Source organism: Peromyscus californicus, unplaced genomic scaffold (genome assembly GCF_007827085.1).
Source record: "Peromyscus californicus insignis strain IS unplaced genomic scaffold, ASM782708v3 Scaffold_24__1_contigs__length_46423439, whole genome shotgun sequence".
Lineage (NCBI taxonomy): Eukaryota > Metazoa > Chordata > Mammalia > Rodentia > Cricetidae > Peromyscus > Peromyscus californicus.
This window is the reverse complement of record NW_026294535.1, coordinates 36,865,132-36,891,917: the sequence shown is the minus strand read 5'-3', so window position 1 is coordinate 36,891,917 and position 26,786 is coordinate 36,865,132. Positions and strand designations below refer to the sequence as shown.

General features: G+C 41.8%; 1 protein-coding gene across 12 annotated transcripts in view; it reads right to left on the bottom strand.

Annotated features, from left to right (window-relative positions):
* Grip1 (glutamate receptor interacting protein 1) overlaps positions 1-26,786 on the bottom strand; it is a 644,324-nt gene that overhangs the window by 56,843 nt on the left and 560,695 nt on the right. For all 12 annotated transcript variants that reach the window (XM_052753454.1, XM_052753458.1, XM_052753452.1 and 9 more), the window contains 3 exons: positions 24,295-24,375; positions 14,351-14,420; positions 12,256-12,401 (listed from right to left, as the gene is read on the bottom strand). In XM_052753454.1, the coding sequence (XP_052609414.1) occupies positions 12,256-12,401; positions 14,351-14,420; positions 24,295-24,375 (297 nt within the window). The remainder of the gene's footprint in view (positions 1-12,255; positions 12,402-14,350; positions 14,421-24,294; positions 24,376-26,786) is intronic.

Here is a 26,786-nt window from a genome sequence, read left to right as displayed (position 1 = left end):
TAATTCAGAGGGAGGAGAAACTAGGCAGAGAATTAGCAAACCATGGCTGTTGCTGGGAGACGCCAAGATGGTCCACGGCACTGTTTCTGTTTTCTGTACGGACTTGAAATTTCATAATTTACAAACTGTCTCTGTGCACAATTTTACTAACAAGGTAAAAACAAACAAACAAACAAAAAACCCACAACACTCCTAGAAATGTCTACACAGATGCCTCAAGTAACTAGGTGTTTGATTAGCCCGCTCAAGTAAATAGGTGTTGGATTAACCCGCTCTTACTTCCCATTGGTGGCAGCGGCTGCCCTTACATGGTCCCATGTAAACCACATGGCCCATCTGGCTATGAGGCAAGGTGCCCAGGCCTCCCTCTGTGACTTGCTCTTGAGGAGGCCCCAGCTGGCTCTACCTAGTTTTTTACAAGTAAAGTTTCCTTCTAAATGGTTTTCCTGTTTGGGACCCGTCCTTCACCCTCCTTTTGCATCCAATTTCACTAGTGCCGCCAACTCATGAGGCTTGGTCTTTCTTCCTGGAGCCTCTTCAAAACACCAATCTGAATAGAGTGCAATCTTAGGTGAAGCCTTCTCATGAGTTCACCAACTCCTTAATAGATTTCAACCAAGCCTTTGCAAGAGCGGAGTTCCAGAGGGCCTCTCTGCCCTCTTCTATTTCAACCCAAACCCCAGAGTCTCCTGGAAGACTCACAAGTCCTTGCCTGGCCCTTTGAGGATGATTAAAGTCTTCAGACTTTAACCCCTATGTACCCATCTCTTCCATCTTGTGCTCCTGGGGAATTTCTCCTCCTACCTCAAGACTTGACCTGTGTTTGCCTTATTTTCCGAGGAAGTTTCTAGTCTCTGTGTGGGACTTATTTTCCGAGGAAGTTGGGTTTGGGTGTGCTTGCCTGGGACATCTCATAGCTTCTGTCTATCATGTTAGTGTTTCTCACCTTTAGCTCCCCCTTTAACTAAGAAGAAAAAAAATAGTTTACATTTTCTTGAATGAAAGCGATTAAAGGCTAAGGAATAAGATTCAGCCAAGTAGAGCTGACCTTTGAAGTCCACATGCTACTGCCACACAGTGCCTCAGGGTCTTTCATCCCAAGGACCAATTTTTGACAAGATCCATCTTCTGGTGTATACTTTCAATTGTGTGTATACACACACACACACACACACACACACACACACACACACACATATATATATTTAATGTACATGGGTGTTTTGCCTTCACATATATATGTCTATGCACCACCTGCATGCCTGGTACCCAAGGAGGCTAGAAGAGGGTTCTAGGATCCCCTGGAACTGGAGTTGCAGATGGCTGTGAGCCGTCATGTAGGTGCTGGGAACTAAACATTGGTCCTCTGGAAGAGGAGCAGGTGCTTTAACCAGGGAACCCTCTCTCCAGCCCCTATCCTCTGTTTTTAATGATTTCTCTCATTAGAATAAAATCACCTAAACACACAGCTTTATCTTCATATCTTCACACCCTAGAACCCTGTCTGGGGTCAGGGAGAATTCAGGAAATGCTGAAAAAGAGCAACAGGACGGATGATTCTTAGCATGCCGCTGGATTCCCAGGAGGAGCGCTCTGACTGAGTTCATGTGTCAGCCAGCCACATTAGGCCAAGTCTATGTTCCGTCTTCAAGACAGGTGACACAAAGCCAGCGCACCTCCATCTACAGCGTGAAGCTAAGACCTTGGTGGCCACTAGGGGGATCAGCCAACCCTGAACTTCCTCCCTACAAGGTTCCTAGAGTGTCAGTCAGTTCAACTTCAAGCTGAACTCCGGAATCCATCTGCCTTTTTGAGTTTTAGCCCAGCTGGCATCTGAAAGCCCGCATCGCCCAGGAGGAGGGCACGAACCGCTATGTGGAAAGCTATGTCCAGACCATTTTGGAGGTGGAAGCTTGCCAAGCCGCTCTGTCCTTGAGGCTGCCCTAACTTTCGAAGCTTAGGTGGGAGCAGCTAGAATCTTCAACCACGGGAGAAACTGTCTGTGAAGGCAGGGTGGAGCGTCACCAGCAAGTTTCAGCATGAGCCTAAACAGATGTTAATGATATTATAAGCAGCGTTTGTATTACAACAGCGGGTTTACAGCTAATAGTGAAAGGCAGGAAAGGGGCCAGCCTGCTCGTATGTTCAGCTTAGCTCTAGTTAAGGAAATTAATGGGACCACAGAACAGATGCAGAATTGCTGCATTACTTATCTGTGATGTTATTTTCAGCCTTCTTGAGTGCTGCCTGTTTAACAAAATGAACGCTATCTGGCTTGAATCCATAATGGCAAGCTGCTGCCACGGCCAAATAGGAGGTTTGGATTCAGGAGCGAGACTTTGGAAGGGGTACATGTGCAGGTCAATCAAAGTTCACTTCCACTAAAAAAAAAAAAAAATGATGGAATTAGTTTTGGAGTATGGTTGAGTTTCTTGCAGTTGGACTAGCCCGGGGGAACGAACCGCTCAGAGCGCCCCTCACGGTGCTAAGCCATTTTACCAAGGCAGAGCACTGAGGGGTTCGCAGGAGCTATGGAAGGTTTATGAATGGAATTAAACGTCTTTATGAAAGTGATCCTTTCTGAGTCTCAACATGTCATTCGGGGACCAGCAACTTCAACATCATCTGGGACCTGGTTAGAAATGTAAATTCTCTGTGCCTTCCCAGACCTGGAGCAACCACAGACTCCAGAGGAGGGGTTCGAGTTGGCCGTGTGAAGAGCCCTGGTGATTATCAGGTGCCCTCAAGTTTGGGTGCTGTTACTACGAGAGATCAAACATGAGACAGCTAGATTCTCCCAGGGCTCAACGCACAGCCGAGACTCATGGAAAGGCATCTCCTCTCCAATCTAGGTTTTAGGGGAATAGCTACTTCAAATAACTTAGCTTGACCTCACACTGATAAACTGAAAACAGAACCCAAAAAGGAAGCCCAGATAGAATACACACAACTAGAAGTAAACACTAAATTTGTATAATACTGTTTTAGACAGTAAACAAAGACAATTTCTTATGGAGAGGGCAAGCCTGGACGTATTTTTTTTTCCATACCTATGAGAACCTATGAAGAAGGCCAAGAATTGACGATTCTACAAACAAGCTCTACAGCCGAAGGAAGATGATTGAAATCAAGAGCCAACACAGCAGCTGCCCATTTAAGGGACAGAAAGGCAACAGTTTTATGCCAAGCCTGGAAAAACACAGGGTCACGGATACACTTGTATCAATTTGCACAAAGCCCCTGCAAAGTCTCTGCCCGCCTCTCCTTAGGACCTAGCCGCATCTACAATGTCATGTGATGGCATGGCTCTGTACAAGACATGGTCAAGGCAAAATGACAGACTTCATTTCAAGAGAGTTCTGTACATCTTTGCGGACCTGGGGAATGGAACAGCAGCCACTGTGCTGGAGCCTTGGACAAGAGCCTTCTCCTTTGCCCTGCTCAGTTACACACAAGAGCCTCAGATGCCGAAATGTCATCGAATCTAGAGAGAGAAAAATACTCAAAACTCCAAGCGTTCCTCAAGCCTTTAAGTCATCACAAAATACAGCTAAACTTAATTTCCTCTAATTGTGGCTGTTAATAGCACTCACTGGGTTCTACTAGGTATAAACATTTTGCTAAGATATAGTAATGACTTCCTTTGATCCTTAAGACAGCCCATAGACTGTAGATATTAAAAGATACGGATCTTTGTAGATGAGGGAACTGATGTTCGGGGAAGCTATTTGTAAAGTAATTTCCCAGCTGTGAAGCCAGACTGCTTGGTGTTCCCAGTCTTTTCATCTGACATGAATAAAACCAGTGGTGTCAAACCAATGACTTTGGACTCATTCCCCATGTAAGGTCCTGTAGCAGCTCTTCCCATGGGCTTTGGGGTCAACTTTAAACTTCCCACAGTTTACAAGGCCCACGGTGATGTCCTGGCACACCTTTCTATCTCATCTCCTACCACATCCTTCACATATTTTATGCTTCCGTATATTAGCCTGCTGGGCTGTGCCACATTCTCTCTGACTTCCTATCCCTTCCTCATAAACTCTTTCCAGTTCAAGGCAATTGGGTCTTCTGGGTGAAAAACTCAATGCTTCTGCATTCTCTTGCCATCTCACGGTGTATTGGTCACTATGAGAAAATGCCTGTGAGAACAATGTAAAGGAAGTATTTATTTTGGCTCATCGTTTCCGAGGGTCCAGCCCCATGTACTCAGGCAGAGAATAGCATCGTAATAGCGGTACATGGTGGAGGAGGGTGTTCGCTTCCTAGTATAATCTTCAAAGGCATTCACCTAGTGACCTACTTCCTCTGACTAGGAGGAAGTGCCCTACTTCTGAAAGTTCCAAGAACCTTTACAAATAGTGCTGCCACATACATGTACATCCACATAGCCACTTATCACACTTGTAGGTGTATATGTGTGTCTGTGTTCATGTACGTTCATGTATGTGGAAGCCAAAGATGCACGTCCTGTGTCTTCCTCAATCACCCTCCACCTTTTCTTTTGAGATAGGATTTCTCAAGGAACCTAGGGCTGGACAATCTGGCTAGCATTTGCCAGGCAGCAAGACCTAGAAATCCTCCTGTCTCTGCCTCCCCAGTTGGTATTACTGGTACACACTGCTGTACCCAACTTTTTACACAGGTACTGAGAATTGAACTCAGGTCCTAATACTTGCACATCAAGCATTTCACCCACTAAACTCTCTCCTTAGCTCCCTTATCGTATTTTTTAATTACTAATTTTTTTAATTGTTTCTCCTATTTGTTGTTGACTGACCCAAGTATAGAGATTGCAACCTCATTATTTAAGAACTGGCAGTCCCCCAAACAGATCCCTGGTACCTCTCAGACCCTAAAATGCTGATAGCATGATTGAAAACCAAAGACGACAACATTTGAGAATGACTCTACAGGGCTGGCAGGCAGAGAGAATATACAGAAGGAGAAATCTAGAAACAAGAAAGTAGCCAGAGGAGGAGACGACCCAGGGGGCCAGCCACCCAGCTACACAGCAAGCCACAGAGTAAGAAGAAAGAAAAGCATACAGGAATAGAAAAGGAAAAGCCCAGAGGCAAAAGATAGACAAGCTAACTAACGTTAAGGAAAGCTGGCTAGAAACAAGCCAAGCTAGGGCCAGGCATTTATAATTAAGAATAAGCCTCCATGTGTGATTTATTTGGGAGCTGGGGGTGGGCCCCTAAAAGAGCAACAACAACAACAACAACAACACAGGAGCGGGTAATTTAAGGAAGAAATGGAAAACATCCAGAGAATGGGAAGCCCAGGATTGGTCTGAGTAAGATTTCAGGGCTATGTAGAAAGTCATCCTGAATATTATTCAAAAACATTGAGATGAATGGTCACTATTCAGTGACAGTTCAATTCTTCTGTAAGACTTCAGATTAAACACAACATCAAACTTCAAAAATTAGTGGCTAGACTAATGATCAATGCTCTTTTTCTGCTAAGTTATGTCTTGATTGAGGAACAGAATGGAGGGAAAGGGATTTTAGGAGGTAATTATAATAATAAAAACAGACCCTGGTTCATTGCACATTGACTCTGCCAGCTAATAAACCACCAAGTAACACAGTCTTTGTAAGGTAGGTGCAAAACCCTACACGCACATGCAAATTTAGTCAAATTTGACACAGTTTTTAATAACTTGTCCAAACTTACACAGTTGAAAGGTAGTAAACTTGGAATTTAAACTCAAATATGTTTTTAAATGTGTGTGTCATGGCTCTAAATGGAATGTCTCCATCAAATCTCTTCCCTCAGAGCTCAGGTAATCCCATGGAAGAGGAGGCAAAAAGAGTATTAAGAGTCAGAGGGGATGGAGGACACCAGAACAGGTCTCTGAATGAACTGAGCAAAGTTCACATACTCACAGAGGCTGGAGCAACAAGCACATGGCCTCCACAGGTCTGGATCAGTCCTCTGAATATATATTACAGCTTTCAGCTTAGTATTACTTTTTTATGGGACCCCCGAGTGTGTGAATGAGTGTGTCTGGTTCTTGTGCATTCTTTGGGGCTCTTTTCCTTCCATTGGATTGCCCTGTCCAACTTCAGTGTGATGGTTTTTGTTTTGTCTTATTATATATTTGTTGTTTTGTTGTTAGAAGACTGTTTCTTTTCTAATGAGAGACAGAAAGGGAGTAGATTTGGATGCAAGGGGAGGTACCTGGAGGAGTAGAGGGAGGGGAAACTGTAATCAAGATATATTGTATGAGAAAACAATCTATTTTTAATAAAAAGGGGCATTTAAATAAGATATGTGCTCTTTATGATCACACAGGCTCTTAAGAACTAATTTTAACCAAGTATTACACTTGAAATGAGAAAGGTTTCCCTATCTGGCTTTGCTCTTCATACAAAAGAATTCACTTACTCGATTCACTTATTTCTTTTCCTATTTCTCACGAGTTTGTGTGTATAGTATGCATATGTGAATATATGCATGTTCTCTATATGTGTGTGGGCATACATGTGGATGCCTGTCACATGGATGTGGAGGCCCAAGGCGGACGCCAGGAAATACCTTCAATTGGTCTTCCATGTTATTCAATGAGGCAGAGTCTCTCAGTCAAACCCAGGGCCCCTGATATGGTTAGTCTTGAACACCAGCTTGGCCTAGGGCTGCCCTGTCTCCACCTTCTGAGGCTGGAATTACCAGTGGGCCACTTACACCCACTTGACACTTATGTGGGTTTCTAGAGATCCTGAGCCATCTCCCCAGTCCTTAAGTCACACTTTTAATCATAGGAGGGAAGAGAAGGGTAGGACAATGTCAATTCTTCCAAGGTGATGATCAGATGATAATTTATAGTTACCTGTGGTTCAATCATATCTGAATGAGTATATGTTTTGATATGCCAATTTGAGAAAATATGGTTTGAATAAGTGGACCCCTCACAGTAACATTTATAGTCATATTTTGGGTATGTATGTGATGTTTTCCAGGGAAATGATTTAGGATTTAAATGAATTAAAAATGTACTTAATAAGCAGGATGATTACCATAAAATTAGACATAGGGATTATTGGTGAAAGATGGAAAGGGGTTGGGGGTAAGCCAAAGGAAATCAGCTGAGAACACGATGGAGCTCTCCAAGTTCTGAGCCGCTGTAAGCCCTGCCAACATGCCTGCACAGCTGGCTGTGAAACTGGACACGTTGCCAGCTGTGCATACCACGCATAGTCATCCCTGGGTTGGCTTTCTCCCTCTGCAAGGAAGGTAGCTGAGATCTGCTGAGTTGGGCAAACCAGGCTAAGTCGGATTTTCCACAGGGCTTTGCCTCTTCGTTAGGACGGAACCCAGTCGATGCTGGAGGCTTTAGCCTTTTCGTGAAATAAATTCCCCCAAGCCAGTGCAGGGGAAGCACACTTAAAAAGAGGGGGATGCAAACTTGGCACACAAAATCAGTGTTTGAGAAAAAATAAGCACAAGCTTGTACACATTTTAAAATGATGATTATGAAATATATTTGGCTATAAACATCATACATACCAATGGATGTAACTACTGTTTTTTTTCTTTCACTGTGAATAGAAACCTTAAATAAATGGCTTGACATGCTTGTGACCTCTAGACCTATTATGATTTAGTTATGAGAAGATTCTAGAACGTGGACAATTTTTTTTATTGGTTAATGTTATGAATCCAATCTTGTGTCCCTGAAGGCACCCATGTTAAAGGCTACTAGTCATAACTGATTACTAGTCTGTGTCACCACTAGGACATGGTGGGACCCTTAGGAGGTGGGGCCCAAAGGGAGGAAGTTAGGTCATTAGAGGCACTGTCCTTGAAAGGGATCTTGGGACTGGAACTCCTGGCCTCCTCTCTACTTCCGAGTATCAGGCAAAACTGTCCAAAGCAGTTGGGATGAAATTATATATTCATATAAATGTCAATGAATTAATACATGACACACACACATACTGCATTTAAAAATCTGTCTTTACTTAACCAATTTACTGGATTACTTTGTCACTCTATCTTCTCTTGTAGAACACACAAATCAATGCCGTGGAATGATCTCAAATAACAGATCTTTCTCTCTCTTTTTAATTCCCCTATTTACTGCATTTCCTATTCCGGCTCCAGTCATAAAACAAAACAAAACAAAAATAGAAAAAAAACAGCTTATTTCTGTTGTGGTCTGAATATAAAACATCCTCCACTGGCTCATGTGGCTTGGTGCTGCTATTTTGGGAGGTTCTGGGAAGTTGAGGAGACAGGACCTGGCTGGAGGAAGTGGTTCAGTGGGGCGTGTTGTGGGAAGCTGTATCCTCCACGGCCCTTCCATCATTCTTGCTCCCCACCCCCCGTCCACGAGGTTAGTAGCTTGGGCCACATACTCCCACCTTCATGATGTAAGCTCCTTTTCCTCACCACGTCCCCCTGACAGGATGGACAAAAACTTCCCACACCATGAATCAAAATGAATGATTCCTCCCATTCAGTTTCCTATTCAAGGAGCTTTGTCACAGTGGTGAGAGAAGTAATTCTGATATTAAAACAATTCTCAAGCATGTTTATGTCAGTTACATGTATTACTGTAACTGTGTAATTTAAGATTACTTATAAAGTGTCTCTGGAGTTTTTATATGAAAACAGAATTAGTTGTTTTTGATAAAAAAAATCTGATGAATTTAATTACAGGGAGGAAAAATTCTAAATCATTGTTGGAAATCAAAAGTTAGGTAAAGTGGGGAGAGAGAGAGAGACAGACAGAGAGAGAGAGAGAGAGAGAGAGAGAGAGAGAGAGAGAGAGAGAGAGAGAGAGAGAGAGGAGAGAGCGAGCTCTGTTGTTAAGAACTCACATTGCTCTCCCAGAGGACCTGGGTTTAGTTTCAAGCACCCATGTCAAGCGGCTCACAACTCCTTGTAATTTTAGCATCATGGGATCTGACACCTTCTTCTCCCATTTGGGCACTTGCACATGTACACACACACACACACACACACACACACACACACACACACACACGCACACACCCCATACCACACACACCTGAAAATTAAAATACACCTTTGAAAGTTTTTATAATAAAGAAATTATTCATGTTTGAAGAAGTAGATACCTTTAACTTGATTAAATAACTTATAATCATTTTTTTATTGTAAAAACTTTCAAAATCCTTTCTTCTACCTCTAAAAATGCTATTGTCATTTAAAGGGTGACAGACATTACATTACAATGGGGATTTATTTTTACTAGTGTAAAAATCTAAAGAATTTACAACAATCTCATTGTTTACTGGAATGAATTCGTCAGAGCATTAATCCATTGATGATGTTGCTGCCCTCAGAATCCAATCATCTCCCAATAGTATACCAGCTTGGTGGGCAGAGCCTTCAGTATCTAAGACTCTCCGGGGAGATGCTTAATATCCAAACTATAACACTTTCCAGTTGTGTTTGATTTTGTTTAACATAATATATTTAACATAAATATATTTAACGGACACAGAACATGAATTGTCCGTGTTAATGATGTTACCAAATCAGCATTTAGGAGGTAGAGTCTGGTTGGGAAAACCATTTCACTAGGAGAATGCCTTTGAGGGGAATAGCTTTGTCTTTCTATTTTTGTCTGTCTGTCTGTCTGTCTCCTCACTGCTGTCAGGTGAGTGGTGCGGTTCCATCATGGCTCTTGGCTGTGATTACCTCACCGTAGCAGAACCAGCTGACCACTGACTGAAAGCGTGAGTGACAGATCAATCCTTCCTCCTTCATGTCGGTCTTAGCGGATATTCCGTCACAGCGGCGCAAGGATGAACTAACATGAGAAGTTGACGCTTAGAAGTAAAGTAGTGGCTGTGACTCCCTCCCTCACTGTGCAATGTCTAAGTCTTTGGAAATGATTTGTAGGAGGAACTTGGAAAAAAAATTGGAGAAAAGACTCCAAAAGTGCTTAAAATTCTTCAAGGAGAGCACACTGGGTGGTTCTACGGAGAACTCTAAAGACCAGACTGCTGACAGGATCATTAACGATTGCTCATGAGGTTCAGATGGCCATGAGGACACTCTTGGATGAGAGAATGATTATCACATTCGGAGAAAGAATATGTCTGTACTTTCCCCCGTGTCCTGATACTTTGTGAGATGCCAAATTTAAAGGTCATGGACTAATTCGATGGAAGTTTTGAGATAGCACAGTGTTTAGACTGACATGGATACTGCTCATTGTTTCCTTCTGGATTTATAGTGAGAATCAGGAGGAAAAGGCAGAGCAGAAGGGTTTGCCCAACTTGGAGTTTAGGTTTAAAAAAAAGAGGAGCTCTTTAAGGCTGAAAATAAAGTGAGTTTGCTGGGTAGATTAGTGCCATAAAAACTAGCCAAGTACTTTGCATTAGGACAACAAGAAAGATGCTTTGGTAGCATCTCAGCAATTAGCCAGTTCCCATCCATCAGTGGCTCAAGGGTATAAAGATAGCAAGCCTTTGGAAGACTTTGATTGGAGAAGATCACTCCAGGGAACCTTTCATGCACAGGCTGCCAAGGAAAGTGTTTCTCTGAGCTCAGCTAACAAAAACTCAGAAACTGCTCTAGCTGTGGTCCAGGTGGGTCTAGTCACTGCTCAAGTTGGCCACAGACCTTGATGCTGATTTTGCTGCCTTGGATCTCAGAAGAGAATGAACTTGGACTTTTATGCAATGCTAGCTAGAGGCTCTGGGAATTCCTGGAGATAGACTGAATACGTTTTACGTCCTGAGTTGGGTATGAATCCTCTGGAAGTCAGAAGTGGAATGTTTGATTGGAATATGAAATGCACCTTTGCCCTGCTATCTCCAGGTTTGTGTGTTGAAGGCTTGGACCTCAGCTAGGGATTATTGAGAGATAATTGAGTCATGACAGTACTAATCATAACAATGGGTTAATCTTTTGACAGTTTATAATGCATGAACCAGTAGGAAGTGGAGCTGAGTGTAGGAAACAGAACACTGGGCATCACTGTGGAGGGTATAACTTGTCCCCAGCCCCTACTTGTTTTCTATCCTGTTTCTTGGCTGCCATAAGGTGGGTAACTTAATTTCCCCACACTCCTTTGCCATGATGCTCCATGATACACACTGGAGTCAGCTGACCATGGATTGAGACCTCTGGAACCATGAGTTCAAATATATCCTCCCTTAAATTGTTTTTATTAAGTATTTTGTCTCAGAAATGGAAAACTAATGCAGAAGTAGCAAACTGCATATTATAGGTATAGTTTAGAGAAACAAAGACTTGAAACTATAATCCACAGAACCACATTTATAGGACGAGCCTTAAGTTTATTGCTAAGATTGGCATCCTTTCAGATTAAGTCTTTATGATACAGATTTGAATCAATTTCTAGGATTTCCATATTAGTGAGTTATTTTAATAAATGGACTTTTCAATTAGTTCCAGGTTATTATCATAAGCAGATAAAAGGCTTTTACTGTAGAGCTATTAAAGGCGTGTTCCTTGTATTACTGCTAGCACTGCCTTGAAATTTGTTAAAAAAGAATCCTGGACTTCACCTGGAGATAATTTCTGGGAAGTGTTTCCAAAGCTCTCCAGGAGACTGTGAGGTATAACAGGGTCTGAGAAGCATTGCTCACACATTACTGTTCACACATTACTGACGCCCCTAGAATAGATATGACTCAAAAAAAAAAAAAAAAAAAAAACAACTAAAGAAACAAAAAACCATGGGTCAGAATGTGCGAGGGATCCCAGTGTTTCCTTTTCCTTCTCATTCTGCAATCCTGGTTTTAGAGAGGTTTTCTAAGGAAATAATTCAAAGGAAGATGGAAATCTGAATAAAACTTTCTCTGCATGAAACATGACACCACTCTCTTTGATACCAAAATCACTGAAATTACAAAAAAAAACGTAAGAGTTTGTAAACCAGTTAAATATTTACAAAGTTAAAAATGCAACATTCCCCATGGTTATATGCTACAAATATCAACAAATGCTCAGAAATGACCAGTTCCATTACCTTAGAGCAGTATTTGATGGTAATGTAGTTTTCATACTTAAAACTATCTTACTATAGCTGTAATTTTTATAAAAAAATACTTTGTTATACAAATTGAAAGCATCATTTAAAATCCACTCAACACTCAATGTACAACCCAAAGACTCTTACAACCATATGAAGCACTGTTATAACATCAACTAGCCAGCTGCTGCATGAAAAGCACCAAAATTTACTATCTTTTTCACAGACGGGCAGTTGGAAAAGTCAGTCCTAGGTAAGGATGCTGTCAGTACCTGAGTTATCTTCATCCTTGCGGATTTTGAGCTTCACCAGGTCTTCACACTGCTGGAGGATCTGGACTGCGTCTTCCATGGAACAGTTGTCCAGCCGGATGTTATCTATCGCAAGCAACTTATCTCCAAGTTCCAGCGTTCCAGTTCTGTTAACAAAGGCACAGTACTGCATGAGTTATGATGAGTACTCAACGCAGGCCACTTCAAGAGGCGTTGAGCACAATCCCATGTTCTGGTGACCCTTAGAATGAAAGTTTTTCAACTGTTTTGAAATTGTACTTTATTGACAAGCATCCATTTTTCCCAGTCTTATTTGGGGGTGGCTGCTATGGTGTTAAATTGCATATTATTAAAACATCTTCCTTATGCTTTTTTCAATTTAACCTAGGCATTTACTCAGGAAGTCTAGAGCTCCTTAGGGGGGTATCAGGTACAAGAAACCCCAAATATCCTTGTGTTCCTCTCAACCTTGATGCACACTCTTGATACATGGCCATCAGCTCCTAGGAGAGAGATAAGGGAGTGAGGGAAGTCCAGGTGGGTCAGAGTCAGTGAGAACTGGGTCTAGGACCTTGGTTGTTCCTTCATGTACCTGGAAACTCACTGAAGCTGGAGAAAAGGACAAACATATAGATGAATCTGACGGAACTATTTGGAAAATGGCCTCAGAGAGTCCAATACTGGTTCTGGACCACTTGCAGGTCTGTTGGAAGTTTTAAAAGTTCATAAATCAATGACAAAAGGAATGAGAATGTCATATATATATGTGTTTTTTAAGGAGCTCTCCTTTACATTTTATGTCTGTGTTTGAGTCTACTAATTATTTCCCAATATTCATTCTCTCTTTTCTTCTGCAGCAACCCCCAGTCCCTTCCCACTTATGGATAGGAAATAGGAATGGCAAGTAGGTGTCATGGCTTCCCAGCTCTGGATCCCCCGCCCACTTTCCACCTGTTACATGAGAAACAATTTTTTTGTCCTTCTTTGATATACAGGATACTAATAATTTACTTTTCAACACAGCTGTGCCTATACTATATATCTCAACTCTTACAGTGTTCTCCATGGTTCTTGTTTGATACACGATACTAATAATTTACTTTTCAACATGGCTGTGCCTATACCATATATCTGAACAGTCCCCCACACTTTTTGTTGGTTACATTATTTCTTTAACAACACAATTATGATGACAGGTTGGGTTTTTAAAGGTCTTCATTTAAAAAAAATAAGAGGAAAGTTAATATTACATTGGCATGCTCGATTACTTAAAATGTACTTTTACCTGTGAAATAGAAAACATAAGACTATCTTATTTAGATGTATACAGACCAGGGAGGAGACCATTCTAGTTTAGCTTTAAATGACACTTAGATACAGCCCAGAGTCATCTGAGAAAGAAATGACAGTCAAGAGACTGCCCAGATCACCCTGGCCTGTGGATATGTTTGTGATGGATTCTCTTGGTGGTTAAGTGGTTTAGGAGGATCCAGCCAACTATGAGGAACACCATCCCCTAGGCAGGTGGTTTTGGACTGCATAAAACCGAGCTAATCATGAGTTCATGAGTAAGCCAGCAAGCAGCACTCCTCCACAGTTTCTGCTGTGCCTCCTTAACTGTGAATTCTCTGGTCAGAAGTACTGCTGCATGTAAGGTAGTAGGTACACTTTCAAGTTCCCACTTGAGACCCTGACTTCTCTCCATAAGGGACTATGATCTCGAACTATAACCAATCAAATCCTTTCCTCTCCAAAGTCGCTCTTAGTCAGCTTTTTTTTTTTTTAAATGACATCAACAGAAGGGGAATTAGAACAGAAACATAAACATTAATGGAAGTTCAAAAGTCTTACTTGCCCCAAGGGGACATGATAGCACCTAGCAAAGCTGTCCCTTAAGCTATAATTTCTAGGTGAGGTACTTCTCAGAACTGAAATAACTTTGGGGGCTTCACTAGAAAATGAAACATGGAAGATGAACCTGAAGAAAATGCTCATGCTAAACTCATAAAAGACTCTAAAAATCACTTTCAGCTCTAGAGTACAGAAATACACTCGCAGGAGGAAACAGGCAAATGAGAAAGCACACACTCCTTACCTGTGTGCCACACTGCCCTTCTTGATATCTGAAATGACAAGAGGGTCGCCAGGTTTTCTACTGGATGGTGCTGTAATAATAAAGATAGATCGAGATATCACATCTTTATAACCAGGACTCATCCAAGTAACTGTCAACAGAGTTTATATGTAAATCAAAGGCAACCAACAAATGATTGGAAAGTATGCATATTAAATCTACAAAAACATTCATGTAAAAGTATTTATCTGCTGACCAGCAAGATGGTCATTTCAATTTGTAATTGGAGAAAGCGGCTGAAGAGCTGATCATCAGGTTTAGGTCAGTGACCTGAAAGGTCGGCTCCTCAACAGGAGAATAATGAAATCAATTTAGAATAGCTCACTTTGGTGATACTGAGTGCGAGCCTGTCTCCTACCCCTTCCTCCACGCCTCTCTAGAAAGGAGGTACCACTTTGTTGACGGGTGCTCACCGAGTTACTCAAGGGCACTGGGAGGGACATAGAGCAGTAATCACTGCTTTAATAGTTACATTTTCTAGAAGAAAATTTTTGGTGCGTGGACTATACAAATCTCTGTGTTCTGCCCAAACAGTTTTACCTAGAAAGCTCTAGAGTGCTTTGGGATGTGACTACTTATTTTGTTACAATAGCAAATATTTTATTAGTCAACTAAATACATACATGTGTATGTATATTCTAAGCATACATATAGCCCTTATTAAACTGCACATAAAATTATTATCAATCTGAGTGGTCAAATATTTGGAGCCTTTACACTTAGTTGGGGTAGGACTTCCATTTGATAAGAATTAAAAAAAAATTTGGAAAGGGACTTCCTTGGAATTAACTCTGGATATGAGTTATGGCCCAGAGAAGCACAAAGAAACCATCTTTTTAAAGTTTAGATTTCATTTAGGATATCAACATTTGTGGAAAAAAAAAAAAACAAGTGGCCTCTGAGAGAAGATGCTTTGCCAACCTGAAACCTGTGATGGTTTCCTCTTAGAGAACATTAAGAGGCCCCCGAAGTAAGATTTTATCACAAACAGGCTGATCATCCCATAATAATCACAGAACCATATCATATCCCATAATCCCTTCTGAATCCCAGAAAAATGTTTGTGCATAAGAACAGATGGTTTAACAGCTCAACATCATATTTAAAGGAAAACCAACATCCCCAATACCTTATCCTCTATTGCAATTAGTCCTGAGTAAATGTTAATGAGATTTCACTAATCACTAACATTAGCTGCCAGCAAAGTGTGCAGAACAGTATATTCACTACAACTGACTCATTATTTAAACCTTCACTCAATGATTTGGTATGGCTTACCCATAGACACAAACACCTACCAATTTTACTCATGTCATATTCTAAAATAGAAATAGTTCTGGGCATTGGGCATGTCAACAAACACACAAATACATAAACCTTTATTACATGCAAGCATTATTCTATTATTATCTGCCAATGAATTTGCATTGTATCTTGCCAACCTATAATAACCATCATATAACATGCAAGTGTTTCTTTTTAATTAAAAAGGCCCACATTCCACTGAAATGGAAAACCAGCAATAGAAAGAACAAGAAGATATGTCAAACTCACCCTTCTTTGAAAGAGAGGAAAATAGTATCATGATGTAGAGGACAATCCTGCACAATTTTTCCTAGAAGCCAGAAACTTCATATGCTCTACATACCTACATGCACATGATGACCATCCTCATCTTTCTAGATTCTCCCGTTTCTCTTTTAACTACATCCATATTTGAAACATCAAACATTCTTGGTGGATGTCTACTGGGGTGAAGATATTGAACACAGAAGTGTGTTCAGACCTATATGTGCCCTGTCTCTTTCACTACCAGGCACAGATGTGGCAATGAATCCTTGAACGATTAGTAGCTGTTGTTAACACCCTACCACAATGCTAAATCCTTCTCTGCCTAGAAAATAACAAATTAAGCATATGTTGCTTGGTGCATAGTGCTCTAAACCTACCAAGCAGGTCACTATTATTAAATGTGAATAGATTTTTATATAGATATGTAGCTTTGGTAATGGAAAAGCCGGCCAATGTAGTGTAGTGATTAAGAAACAGCATTTGGTGGTCATAATGGTTGGGGCTGAAGTCCTAGCTCTGGTATTCTGGTCTGATTACTTGAGTGCAAAGTCCATAGATGACTCAGGTTCTCATCTGTGCAGCATATGGTGAATACTCACTGTCTTTACCTGAGAGTTTCTGTTGAGAGGATGATGTGAGTCATGAAAGGCAGAGTGATTAGACCAATGCACACAACATGCTCTCTGTCTGCATTGTTTACTGTTTACTATTATTACTATCCAGCCCCATTGAACTCATTTCCCTACTCCAATAATATAAGTGGATCCCTCAGTCTTTCATTTGTCTCTGTTTTTATCCATCTGCTCTTGCTCAGACTTGTGATCCTTCAAGAAGTAACACCCCCCCTCCCCCAATGCTTTGGATTTGGTTGGAATTGGCCACAAAACCAGGCGCTTACTTAGCACACATTTCCAGAACACCAAGCATGAGCTGGGCATCTCTGCACAGGGCTCTGGTTGTGAAATCTCAGAGAAATTGGTTTAAAAAAGAGAGGCGGGCCTTGTTAGATCTCATGAGGTCACGATAAATGAAATCGTTTTCTCTATTATGAGATGTTACTTCCACTGGAGAAGCCATACCCGTGTTCTGGGGGACGGGCGGAGGGGGTGGTCTACCACGAATGGGTCAAGAGAGTGACTCACAAAGGAAGAACAAGCAAAGATTATAATGTGAAAGCCAAAGACAAACAATAGGGGTTCCTTGAAGTCTCACTGTCATTGGCCAATTAAACAGAACTGCACAGGGGACAAGGGACCAACACTGTGAACTTGTGGGCATCCACGATGGAGGTTAAACTTAGTAGAGCCTTTTTCCAACTTACACTTAATGAAATGACTTTAACTCCAGCTCCACTTGTGTCTCTAATGTCATTGTTAATGCACCCAAGCAGTGACACATGAATCATCCACAGCTTGCTCAGAACTCATCACAATTATCTATCTATGTTGTATTACAAAGTTGGAATTTTTCATGTTGCCCATAGGTGCATGTTCTTAAACCTCAAAGAGAAACTTCTTATAATGCTTTTCAGAATGTAGGCATACAATTTTTTTAGTGTATGTATATGTGTGTGTATGTGTGTGTGTTTCATTCTGACATAGTGCTAACCAATTAAAACAGACTTGTAGTAGATAGTGGTGCTGTCTATGACCCTGAAGCACCACCCCTAGAGATGAGCAGGTAACCGTCCTACCTACCTATAACCTTGACACATCTGCCCCTGGGACATGGCTTAGGGCTACCCTTAAGACCTGAGATGCATGTATGCCACTATCTTCTCTCCCTCATGGGCTTGGATGCTGAGATGGACCAGGCAGAAGAACAGCGTGGGACTGTACCTCAGTCTTCCAGGACCCTACGATAAATCTCCGGTGCTGTAGTGAGTTTTCCTTCCTAGTAAATCCCTCCACCCTTTAAGCAGACTCATGGATTTCTCGTAATATAGACTGGCTAGCCAGCAAACTCCAGGGACCTTTCCATCTCCATCTCTCCAATGCTGGGATATAAGTGCATGCTACCACACCTAGCATCTCTACACAGATTCTGAGCATGCAGCTCGGGTCCTCATGCTTGAAATAAACTAAACTGTTAAAGCATTTACCAACTGAACCATCTTGACAGCTCCTACTTTCTATTTGTGTCAAAAATACAAGTCCACACGATTTAATTAGAAATCGTGCACAAGCAACTCTTCGACTTCCTGTTTCCCCAGATGCAAATGCAGATGATTCCTGCCTTTAAGGTGATTCATTTATGATTTTGAGATTTGATAGGGTGAGAGCAATTTCTTTCAGTAGACGCCATCCTTGAATTTTGATGCGAGAGCCTAGCAACATGAGGCATAGCAGTCTCTTTTGATACTGTTCAAGGGCAGCAAGCCATTGCTTCCCATTGGCCATGAGTTCACAGATAAACAACCCAATTACAGTGTACTGTATTGCTATGTTACATGTAATAGTTTATAATCCATTTATTGGGGACATATCTCCACATTAGTTTGAGGAACATACACTTTCAATTTCTTTGGTTGATTCCACTTGTGACATGACATATAACGTTACTAGTTTATTTTTCAATCTTTAAAAAAATTTATTTATTAATTTTTTCATTTTACATACCAACCAGTTTCTCCTTCCATCCCTCCTCCTGCACTACCCCCTGCTTTTCTCTCTCATCCACTCCTCCAAAAGGGTAAGGCCTCCCATGGGGAGTCAACAAGGCCTGGTACAATCAGTTGAGGCAGGACCAAGCCCCTTCCCCCTGCATCAAGGGGAAGAAGATGAGCAAGATGTCCCACCACAGGGAATGGGCTCCAAAAAGCTGGCTGATGCACCAGGGATATATCCTGGTTTCCACTGCCAGGGGCCCCACAAACAGACCAAGCTACACAACTGTCTTCTGTATGCAGAGGGTCTAGTTTGGTCCTATGCAGGTTCCAAAGCTGTCTGTCGGTCTAGAGTTTGTGAGTTCCTGTGAGCTTGGAAATCTCTGTACACTTCCCCATTATGATCTTGACCACCCTTGCTCATAGAATCCCTCTTCCCTCTCTTCAGCTGGACTCCCGGAGCTCGGTCTGGTGGTTGGCTGTGGATCTCTGTATCTGTTACTGGATGAAGGCTCTATGATGACAGGGTAGTCACCAATCTGAATCCAGGGGAAGGCCAGTTCAGGCACCCTCTCCACTATTGCTATAATCTTCTTAGTCATTCTCTTGTGTTATGAACCACACGGGTTTGTTCCCTTCCTTCTCAGATCATCACCACGTTCATGGCTCTTTCTTGCCTCTTCGTTCTTCCAACATGGTTTTTTACAACTAATCTTTGCATGGTCAGGATTTACTACCGACTTTAGCATGGCTGTGTCAACAGTGTCCAGAATCAAGTCACAGAGCATCCCATTTCTTTCCTCTTCTGCAGAATTTAGTTGCATTCCTTTATTCTACAGAGTTCTCTAGTTCATGCTTTTGAAGATATAAATCCCAAAGCTTCTGGGAGAGACACTTGGCTACACCGAGGGGGAGAAACTATCCCAGAGACTAATGTATTGATTCTTAGCTTTCAACTAATCCTACTGGCTGAGCTATACCATTATTCTTACACACCCCAAGTTCTGAATGCCACCAATTCTTGGTCCTTTTGGGAATATAAAATGCACTGAGGTTCCCTGTCTGAGTCTGTTGCTATCATTCATTTTCCTTTTCTTGATCTTCATAGATGATTTTGCCACTGAAAAAATCTCCCATTTTTCTCATGTCAAGATAGCATGTGCTCGCCCACCATTGTTTAATCTCAGAAGTGTTACAATCATTGATCACCCTCGCTGGGAGACAGTTATTTTTATAGAAAAGATGAAAATTTGTTGTACCTGCCATACAGCCCCCCTTTGTGATTTTTATGAAAATAAAAAAGAAAACTAAGCCTTTGTTTCTGCAGTGAATCCAGTCACATGTCAGAAAGAAGACCAAGAAATTAACCACATGCATAGAATGCTGCCTTTTGCTTTTCCGATCTAGGCTCTGGGAAGGCTCATCAATCAGACGGTGACAGGGCTGAACGGTACGGGGACAAGAAAGCTAGCATTCAGGCTGACAGAATATGTTGGGAATCCTTGTTTTGCCTTTTATTAACTTTGGGTCTTTTGGACAGCTATGCAGTTGAACTATATCATTCTTCTCTGTAGAATGGGGCCATCCCAGGGCTGCTATGAGGAATAAGTAAGAAAACACCCACAATCACACAGTGCCATGTCTAGCCCAGTGGGGGACAAATCCCTATTGCAAAAGCTCAAAAGAAAATACCAATGTCAAAAAGGCTTCAATGACAAGGGCTCACAGGACAGAGACAGCCAAAGTTCTCCGACTTGACATGTAGGTGGTGGCCTTGTTGGAAGGTAGGAGCTGTGATTCTGGACTGGCTGGGCACCAGGGTGTGGCTGTGTTCCAAAACACTGTCCTTTTTGTTAGTTGACTCCACTTCATTTATTATAATAAATCATTCCATAGTATCGCAACATTAATGAAAGTAATGCCTGGTCTAACGTACCGTCAATGTTTCATCAAGAACCTAAGAGAATGGGCCTAAAACTGTTCACCACATCCAATCAGAGGAGGCCATTTCTCACTCAATGAGGTCTGCAGTGTAGCTGCACAAGTGAAGGCATGCATGAATCCTACAATGGAGCAGTGGTGCTCAACCTTCCTGATGCTGCGACCCTTTAACACAGTTCCTCGTGGTGTGGTGACCCCCAACCATAACATTATTTTCATTGCTATTTCATACCTGTAATTTTGCTCTGGTTATGGATGTAATATAAATATCTGATATTTCTGATAGTCATAAGGGGGTCATGACCCCCAGCTTGAGAACCACTGTGATGGAAGCTAACTGGACACACCAAGGACATGTATGCCTCTCAAGATGGAGGTCCACTTCTGAACACAGAGATTTCATGAGGTGAAAAAGGCAGAAAGGGGATTTTGTACAAAGATGGTGGAAAAAAAATCAATAAGCCATGGCAAGCCCTCAGCTTCACTCAGAACCCGTGTGTGTTTGAGGAGAAGGTGCCTGGATTTCCTGCCTATGCAACACCATTGTAGTGAATACTGGATTTTTAAAAAATATATTTTTTAACACTTATCATTTGAGAATTTCATACTATGTACTTTGGTGTGAGCATTAGATGTTTGTTATCTAGAGATTTGCTTAAAATATTTCACAAGGCTTTGTGTAAAGTAGTGAATGATCACCATCTTGCTAACATGTGCTGAGGTTCACAATGTGTTCTGGTTATATATGTATATATGTATTTGTGTGTGTATATATATGTATATGTATATGTGTATATATGTATATATATATGCATTTAATATGTGCATCCTTCTACAGAGAGTGGCAGTTTGGCCTTTCAATCCTTGCTCTTGACCATTCTCCACATCTTTAATCCATGCAATGGTCTGCTCAGCACTTTGTATTCACTGTCTTATTCAAAGGCTCCTTTCCTGGAGGGCATAGTGCTTAGTAGAACATTGCTGATAAAGACGCCATATCCATCCATGCAACAGATACAGGCATTGAATGAAGACCTCGTGTGTGCTGGGAATGTAGAGAGGCCTTGGGGAGTTTCCTCTCTCATTGCAATGAATACAAATCCTGGCTGTCCTTTTTGTCTTTGTTTTTCTTTTATAGCAAATTATGTTTCCTTGGCTTGTCAATTACTCGTATTTTCTAGGAAGAAACACACTCAGTATAGTGATGACTACTCGTGTAAGTGCAATCAGAGCTCCGAGGAGCTGACAAGTGTGTGTGTGTGTGAGAAACCTGTGCATCCCTCCTCCATCTGGAACAGCGCAACACTCACAGCTTCACAAAAAACAGTTGCACATGATGGGATGAGATTCAAGACATTCTTGAAGCAGTTTGCGGGTGTCTACACATTAATAAGTTTTGATGTACCCTGCCCATGAGTGGACGCCCCCTCAGGAGTTTCCATCGCCATGACCAACACTGCTTTAATCACAAATTTTACTTAAGAAAATGGTTTTTTTTTCCTTTGGTTATTTGATATAAATAGATATTCTTAAAATTTATTAAAAAATTTGATTTTTTCAGTATCCGTAAAAATTGAGGGCTAAGGAAATGTTCAGCAAAGTGCTTGCCACAAAAGTATGAGGACATGGATTTGATACCAGAACCCACATAAAAAATCCAGGTATGGTATCAGGCACTTGTAATGCCCGCCTTGTGCAAGTGGAGACAGGCAACGTTGGGGTTCACTGGCCAGCATGCGTAGCCTGATGAGCAAGTTCCAGGCCACTGTGAGACCCTGTTTTTTTTTTTTTTTTTTTTAAAGATTTATTTATTTATTATGTGTACAACATGTATGACTGTAGGCCAGAAGAGGGCACCAGATCTCATTTCAGATGGTTGTGAGCCACCATGTGGTTGCTAGGAATTGAACTCAGGACCTCTGGAAGAGCAGTCAGTGCTCTTAACCTCTGAGCCATCTCTCCAGCCCCCGAGACCCTGTTTTAAAGACAAAGGTGGATAGCTCCCAAGGAATGACACCCCAGTTGGCTTCTGCTTTCCACACTCATCACACACACATATACACACACACACACGCACATGCACATGCACACTCACACGCACACAACTTGAGATGTCATTCACTTACTATAACATATTTGTTTTATTCACATGTCGAATCATTTTAAGTTACACTGCAGGACGGTGTTTCACATGCTCTAAGTGTTACTTCATTGTGTCTTGTAACTTCCCTCGCAGAAGGTTCCTCGGGGTGGGTGGGTGAGTGGACAGTGTTAGACACCTGGCATCTTATTCCTGGACAGGCTGTGCAACGCAGTGGTACTTATTTTAGTAGCCCAGCGGATGTGTGTGGTTCACCATTATAAATAAAAGTGCAGTTTTAGTGTTAAATTTATACCATTAAAGTTGAACTGGACAGCCTTATTTCATACTACCCAATTGAGGACTCTTTTTATTTGTTTTTGCCATAAGCACTGACATAAACTCCATCCAGCAGTGTGTTGAGGCATTTTTATTTCATCTCATTATTCTTTCTTGAAGGGGACAACCTTGTGGTCATAGTCTCTGCCTCTGTGTCTCCTTGGTCCTTATGCACTAACCATTGGTTTCATATGCTTGGGGGCATTTATTGATAAACTCAGTCTGTGGATAGTAAGAGTACAAAACAATCTCGATTTCTATCCTGTTCTATAAAGGTCCACTGGGACTGGAATTTTCAAAGTGGATTTATCAAAGCAGTTATAAAACTAGATCCCTAGAGGAAGAGAATTAAGCACATTTGTATATTATGCTTTTTCATTTTGGTTTGGTTATCCAGACCAGGTACCATGAGTGATTCAGGAATTCATGGAAAGGCATTGATTGAGTCTCATGGAATGGATTACAGAGACAGGGCAGACTCATAGAAAGTCTTGGGAATATATAAAAGTACTTTTTGAGTTAGATTACCCTTTCTTGTATTCATTAGAGAACAGCACAGAACATAAACGTGTAGAGAACCCATATGTATATTTCTGCTCATCTAATTATTCATCTAATCATTTATATATTGGCATGTGAGAAATACTGAGTACTATGACTTGCTGGACAGCATACAAAGTATACAGATGCTATAAAGACTTAGCCCTATACTTCATGGAAGTCTTGCTTTTATTTATATTCTGTTTTTTGTCTCTCCTCTCTCTCTCTCTCTCTCTCTCTCTCTCTCTCTCTCTCTCTCTCTCTCTCTCTTTCTGTGTGTCTGTCTGCGTGTGTGTGTGTGTGTGCACAAGTTTGTACACATGCATGTGAAATCCAGAGGATGGGATCTGACATCCTTCTCAATCATTTTCCACTTTATTTTTTGAGACAGGATCTCTTACTGATGTTGGAGCTCACTGATTTGGTGAGACATTCTGGCCAGCAAGTCTAAGTAAGCCTGCTGTCTCCAGCTCTTCAGTTCTGGGACTACAGATGTGTGCTGCTGTCTCCAGCTGTTTACATGGAAGCTTGGGCTCTTTCAGATCTTTATGCTTACATGGCACACACTTCACCAAATGAGCTCTCTTCTGAGCCTTCATGTCCATCTTATAGAGAAACAAATGCAACTGCAGAGAGAACTTGAAGTTGCTGATCTCCCTCCCAAGGCCATCAGGTGCTGGCTGTGCCACTGGCTCCAGAGTTTCATAGGGTGACACTGAAACTGGGGAAGAAAACTGAAAATACTCGCCACACCTGTAAACCCTTTGGCAACGGAATTCTACAGCATCTTTAAGTCCTAATATTCTAAGAGAAGCCCATTCTACTTACAACTGATGGTTATTCCAAGCTCCACGCTGTGCTTCTTAGGCAGTTTTACGTGAAATGTTCCACTACTTGGGATGACAGACTCTGTAATTTCAAAACAGAAAACAGTGTTTACAGGACACAGAGGACACTAGATATTGGACAGGAACAGCCTTCCAAATTCAAACATTTCCATCCTGGAGAGCTGCTCATTAAGACTCTGGAAGTTCTAACATGAAACATTCTATTACAGGAGGAGGCTCCTTTAGATTCAGTGGTAAACAACTCACAAGTCTCAGGAAGTCCCTGAAGCTTATAAGAAGATCAAGGTCATTTGACTACTAAAGTTATAGAAATAGTAAGAACTTCTGGGGAGAGGGGGGACATTGAGTTGTGTGACTGTTGTACAGTGAGGACCAATGTTACAACTTTCATGAGCTGTTACCATGCGGGGGTAGGCTTCTCCAGTGCTCAGCTGTTTTGGAGCTGTCCATGCTCCTATAACTAACCACTCAGTCCTGTAGGTGACCCCAATAAATTCATCAGTTTTTCAACTTGGACTTGGGTAGATCTGTCACTGATGCTCTATCTGTAACTGTTATTCTCTGAGATCATCAGGATCCCTACTTTAACTCTCTGGTGATTGCGATGTAGGTATCCCTGCCTCACATCTACAGCAGTTCCTTTCTTCCCAATACCCTTAGCATCTCTTCTATTTCACTCTCAGGCAGCTGCAGCTTTCACATCCCCACCTCAGATCTCTAGCTGGCAGTCAGCCAGTACCTCCTCTCTCCATCTGTCATCTCACTATCCTGTCCCAGTAGGTCTTCTTTGTGGGACACACAATTCTTTCTCAATTCCCATGGGATGAATCCAGTGATACCTCTAGACAAGCACCCCTCATCCAAGACCTTTGTAACAGCATTGCTAGCAAAGGAAAGTGCAGAAGAGGAGGATCATGGGATGACCAAACTAGCCTATTCTTACTGCTTCATCCCTTCACTAAAGCTTAGCTCGCCACCCTCCACTAGGCAAAGATCTACCTACAAAGGCTGGGATGCAGGTAGAACTACTGGGTCTCCAGGTACCTAGCCCAGTTTGTTCACTGCATGTGTAACACATTTTTGCACAGCATAGGCAAAAGTTAGGACTGGGCTCGTGGAAAAAAGTTAAGAGTCCTCCTTTTTTCATTCTGTCTTAAATTGTTCTTGGCCTTTTGTCCTTTCCCTTGAGAAGTTTAAGCAGTAAACTTTTTACAAGCCCAGAATCTGATCTTCCAATTTGGAAGGTTCACCGCAGAGCATTAAAGGAGAGAACACAATAAAAATTTGATTTCCCTCAGCCCCTCCGGGCTGCTAGGAAGTCACCTGTAAAAAAAACCCCCAAATTGCCCACCCGTTGCAGTGGTGTGGCATGGTCTTTTGTCCCAGCACCCTCTTTCTGCTCTGGTCTTACTTCAGAGGGCTGAGTGAATCTGCTGACATTCATAGTTCCTCTCAGGCTTTTAAAATCTCTCTGGGACCAGGCCAGTGTCACAGACTGACTCGACACCTTCGCCTTCTGTACTCAAGGAACACGCTGATGTTCCAGGAAGTGGACCTGCAGACATGTAGTCATTTATCCATTAAGAATTTGCACATTTCCCACTTCCTAATGTTATAGTAAAGAACAGAACCCATCTCTAGTTAGAGACAAGCCTTGGGCACTCCCTGCTTATGAGTTAATTCAGTCTGGCAGTTCAAGTTAAGATAATGTGCTTTCCCTTCCCAGAATTCTTACCCACTAGCGCAGTCTTTGTGAGCCATCCTGGAGTTCAGATGGGTCTGCCTGTATTCCTGTGTTAATAGAAAGGCCTAACTATTCCTTTCTCTCCTCTTTTTCTCTTAGATGTGAGTCAGAGCCTATGTATGCCTTCAAACCCCCTAATGCTCTAGGCTTCCTGACCACTCTTCTAAAAGTCTCTCCTACCATGTGACTACCTGTCACCGTGCAGCTAATGTCCACGTCAACTTATCTCCTCCATTCTCTTCCCAGTATAGGAGCTGCAGGGTTTATAGCTTGAGTGCTCTGGGGTTTTTATTTCAGACTCTAATAAACTGTATCCACCTTCTACTTTACTCCTGGTTTTTCATTATTGAGATGGATAACCCTAAGAGGGGACCCTTATGTTCCCAGGATCATATGCTAGCTCTCACAAGACTCCCTGAGATTGCCGGTAACATTTCCTCCCTATACCTTTGAATCCTTCAATCAGCCAGGAATATGAACCATTCCTGCCCTCCTAGACAGCACCGTGAAGGAGGGTTGAGGCAGGCTTAATTATTCAGTCAAGCAATAGACTTCAGAAAGACCAGCTAATTTTGATACACCGGGGCAGAAGGAGAAATGAAATAACTAATAATTATGTTTTACTTTCTGATATCAGATCTGTCTGGGCATATCATAATTGTTTTCCAAGTATTTCTCCTTTACCTGCCTTTCCTTCCTTCCTTCCTTCCTTCCTTCCTTCCTTCCTT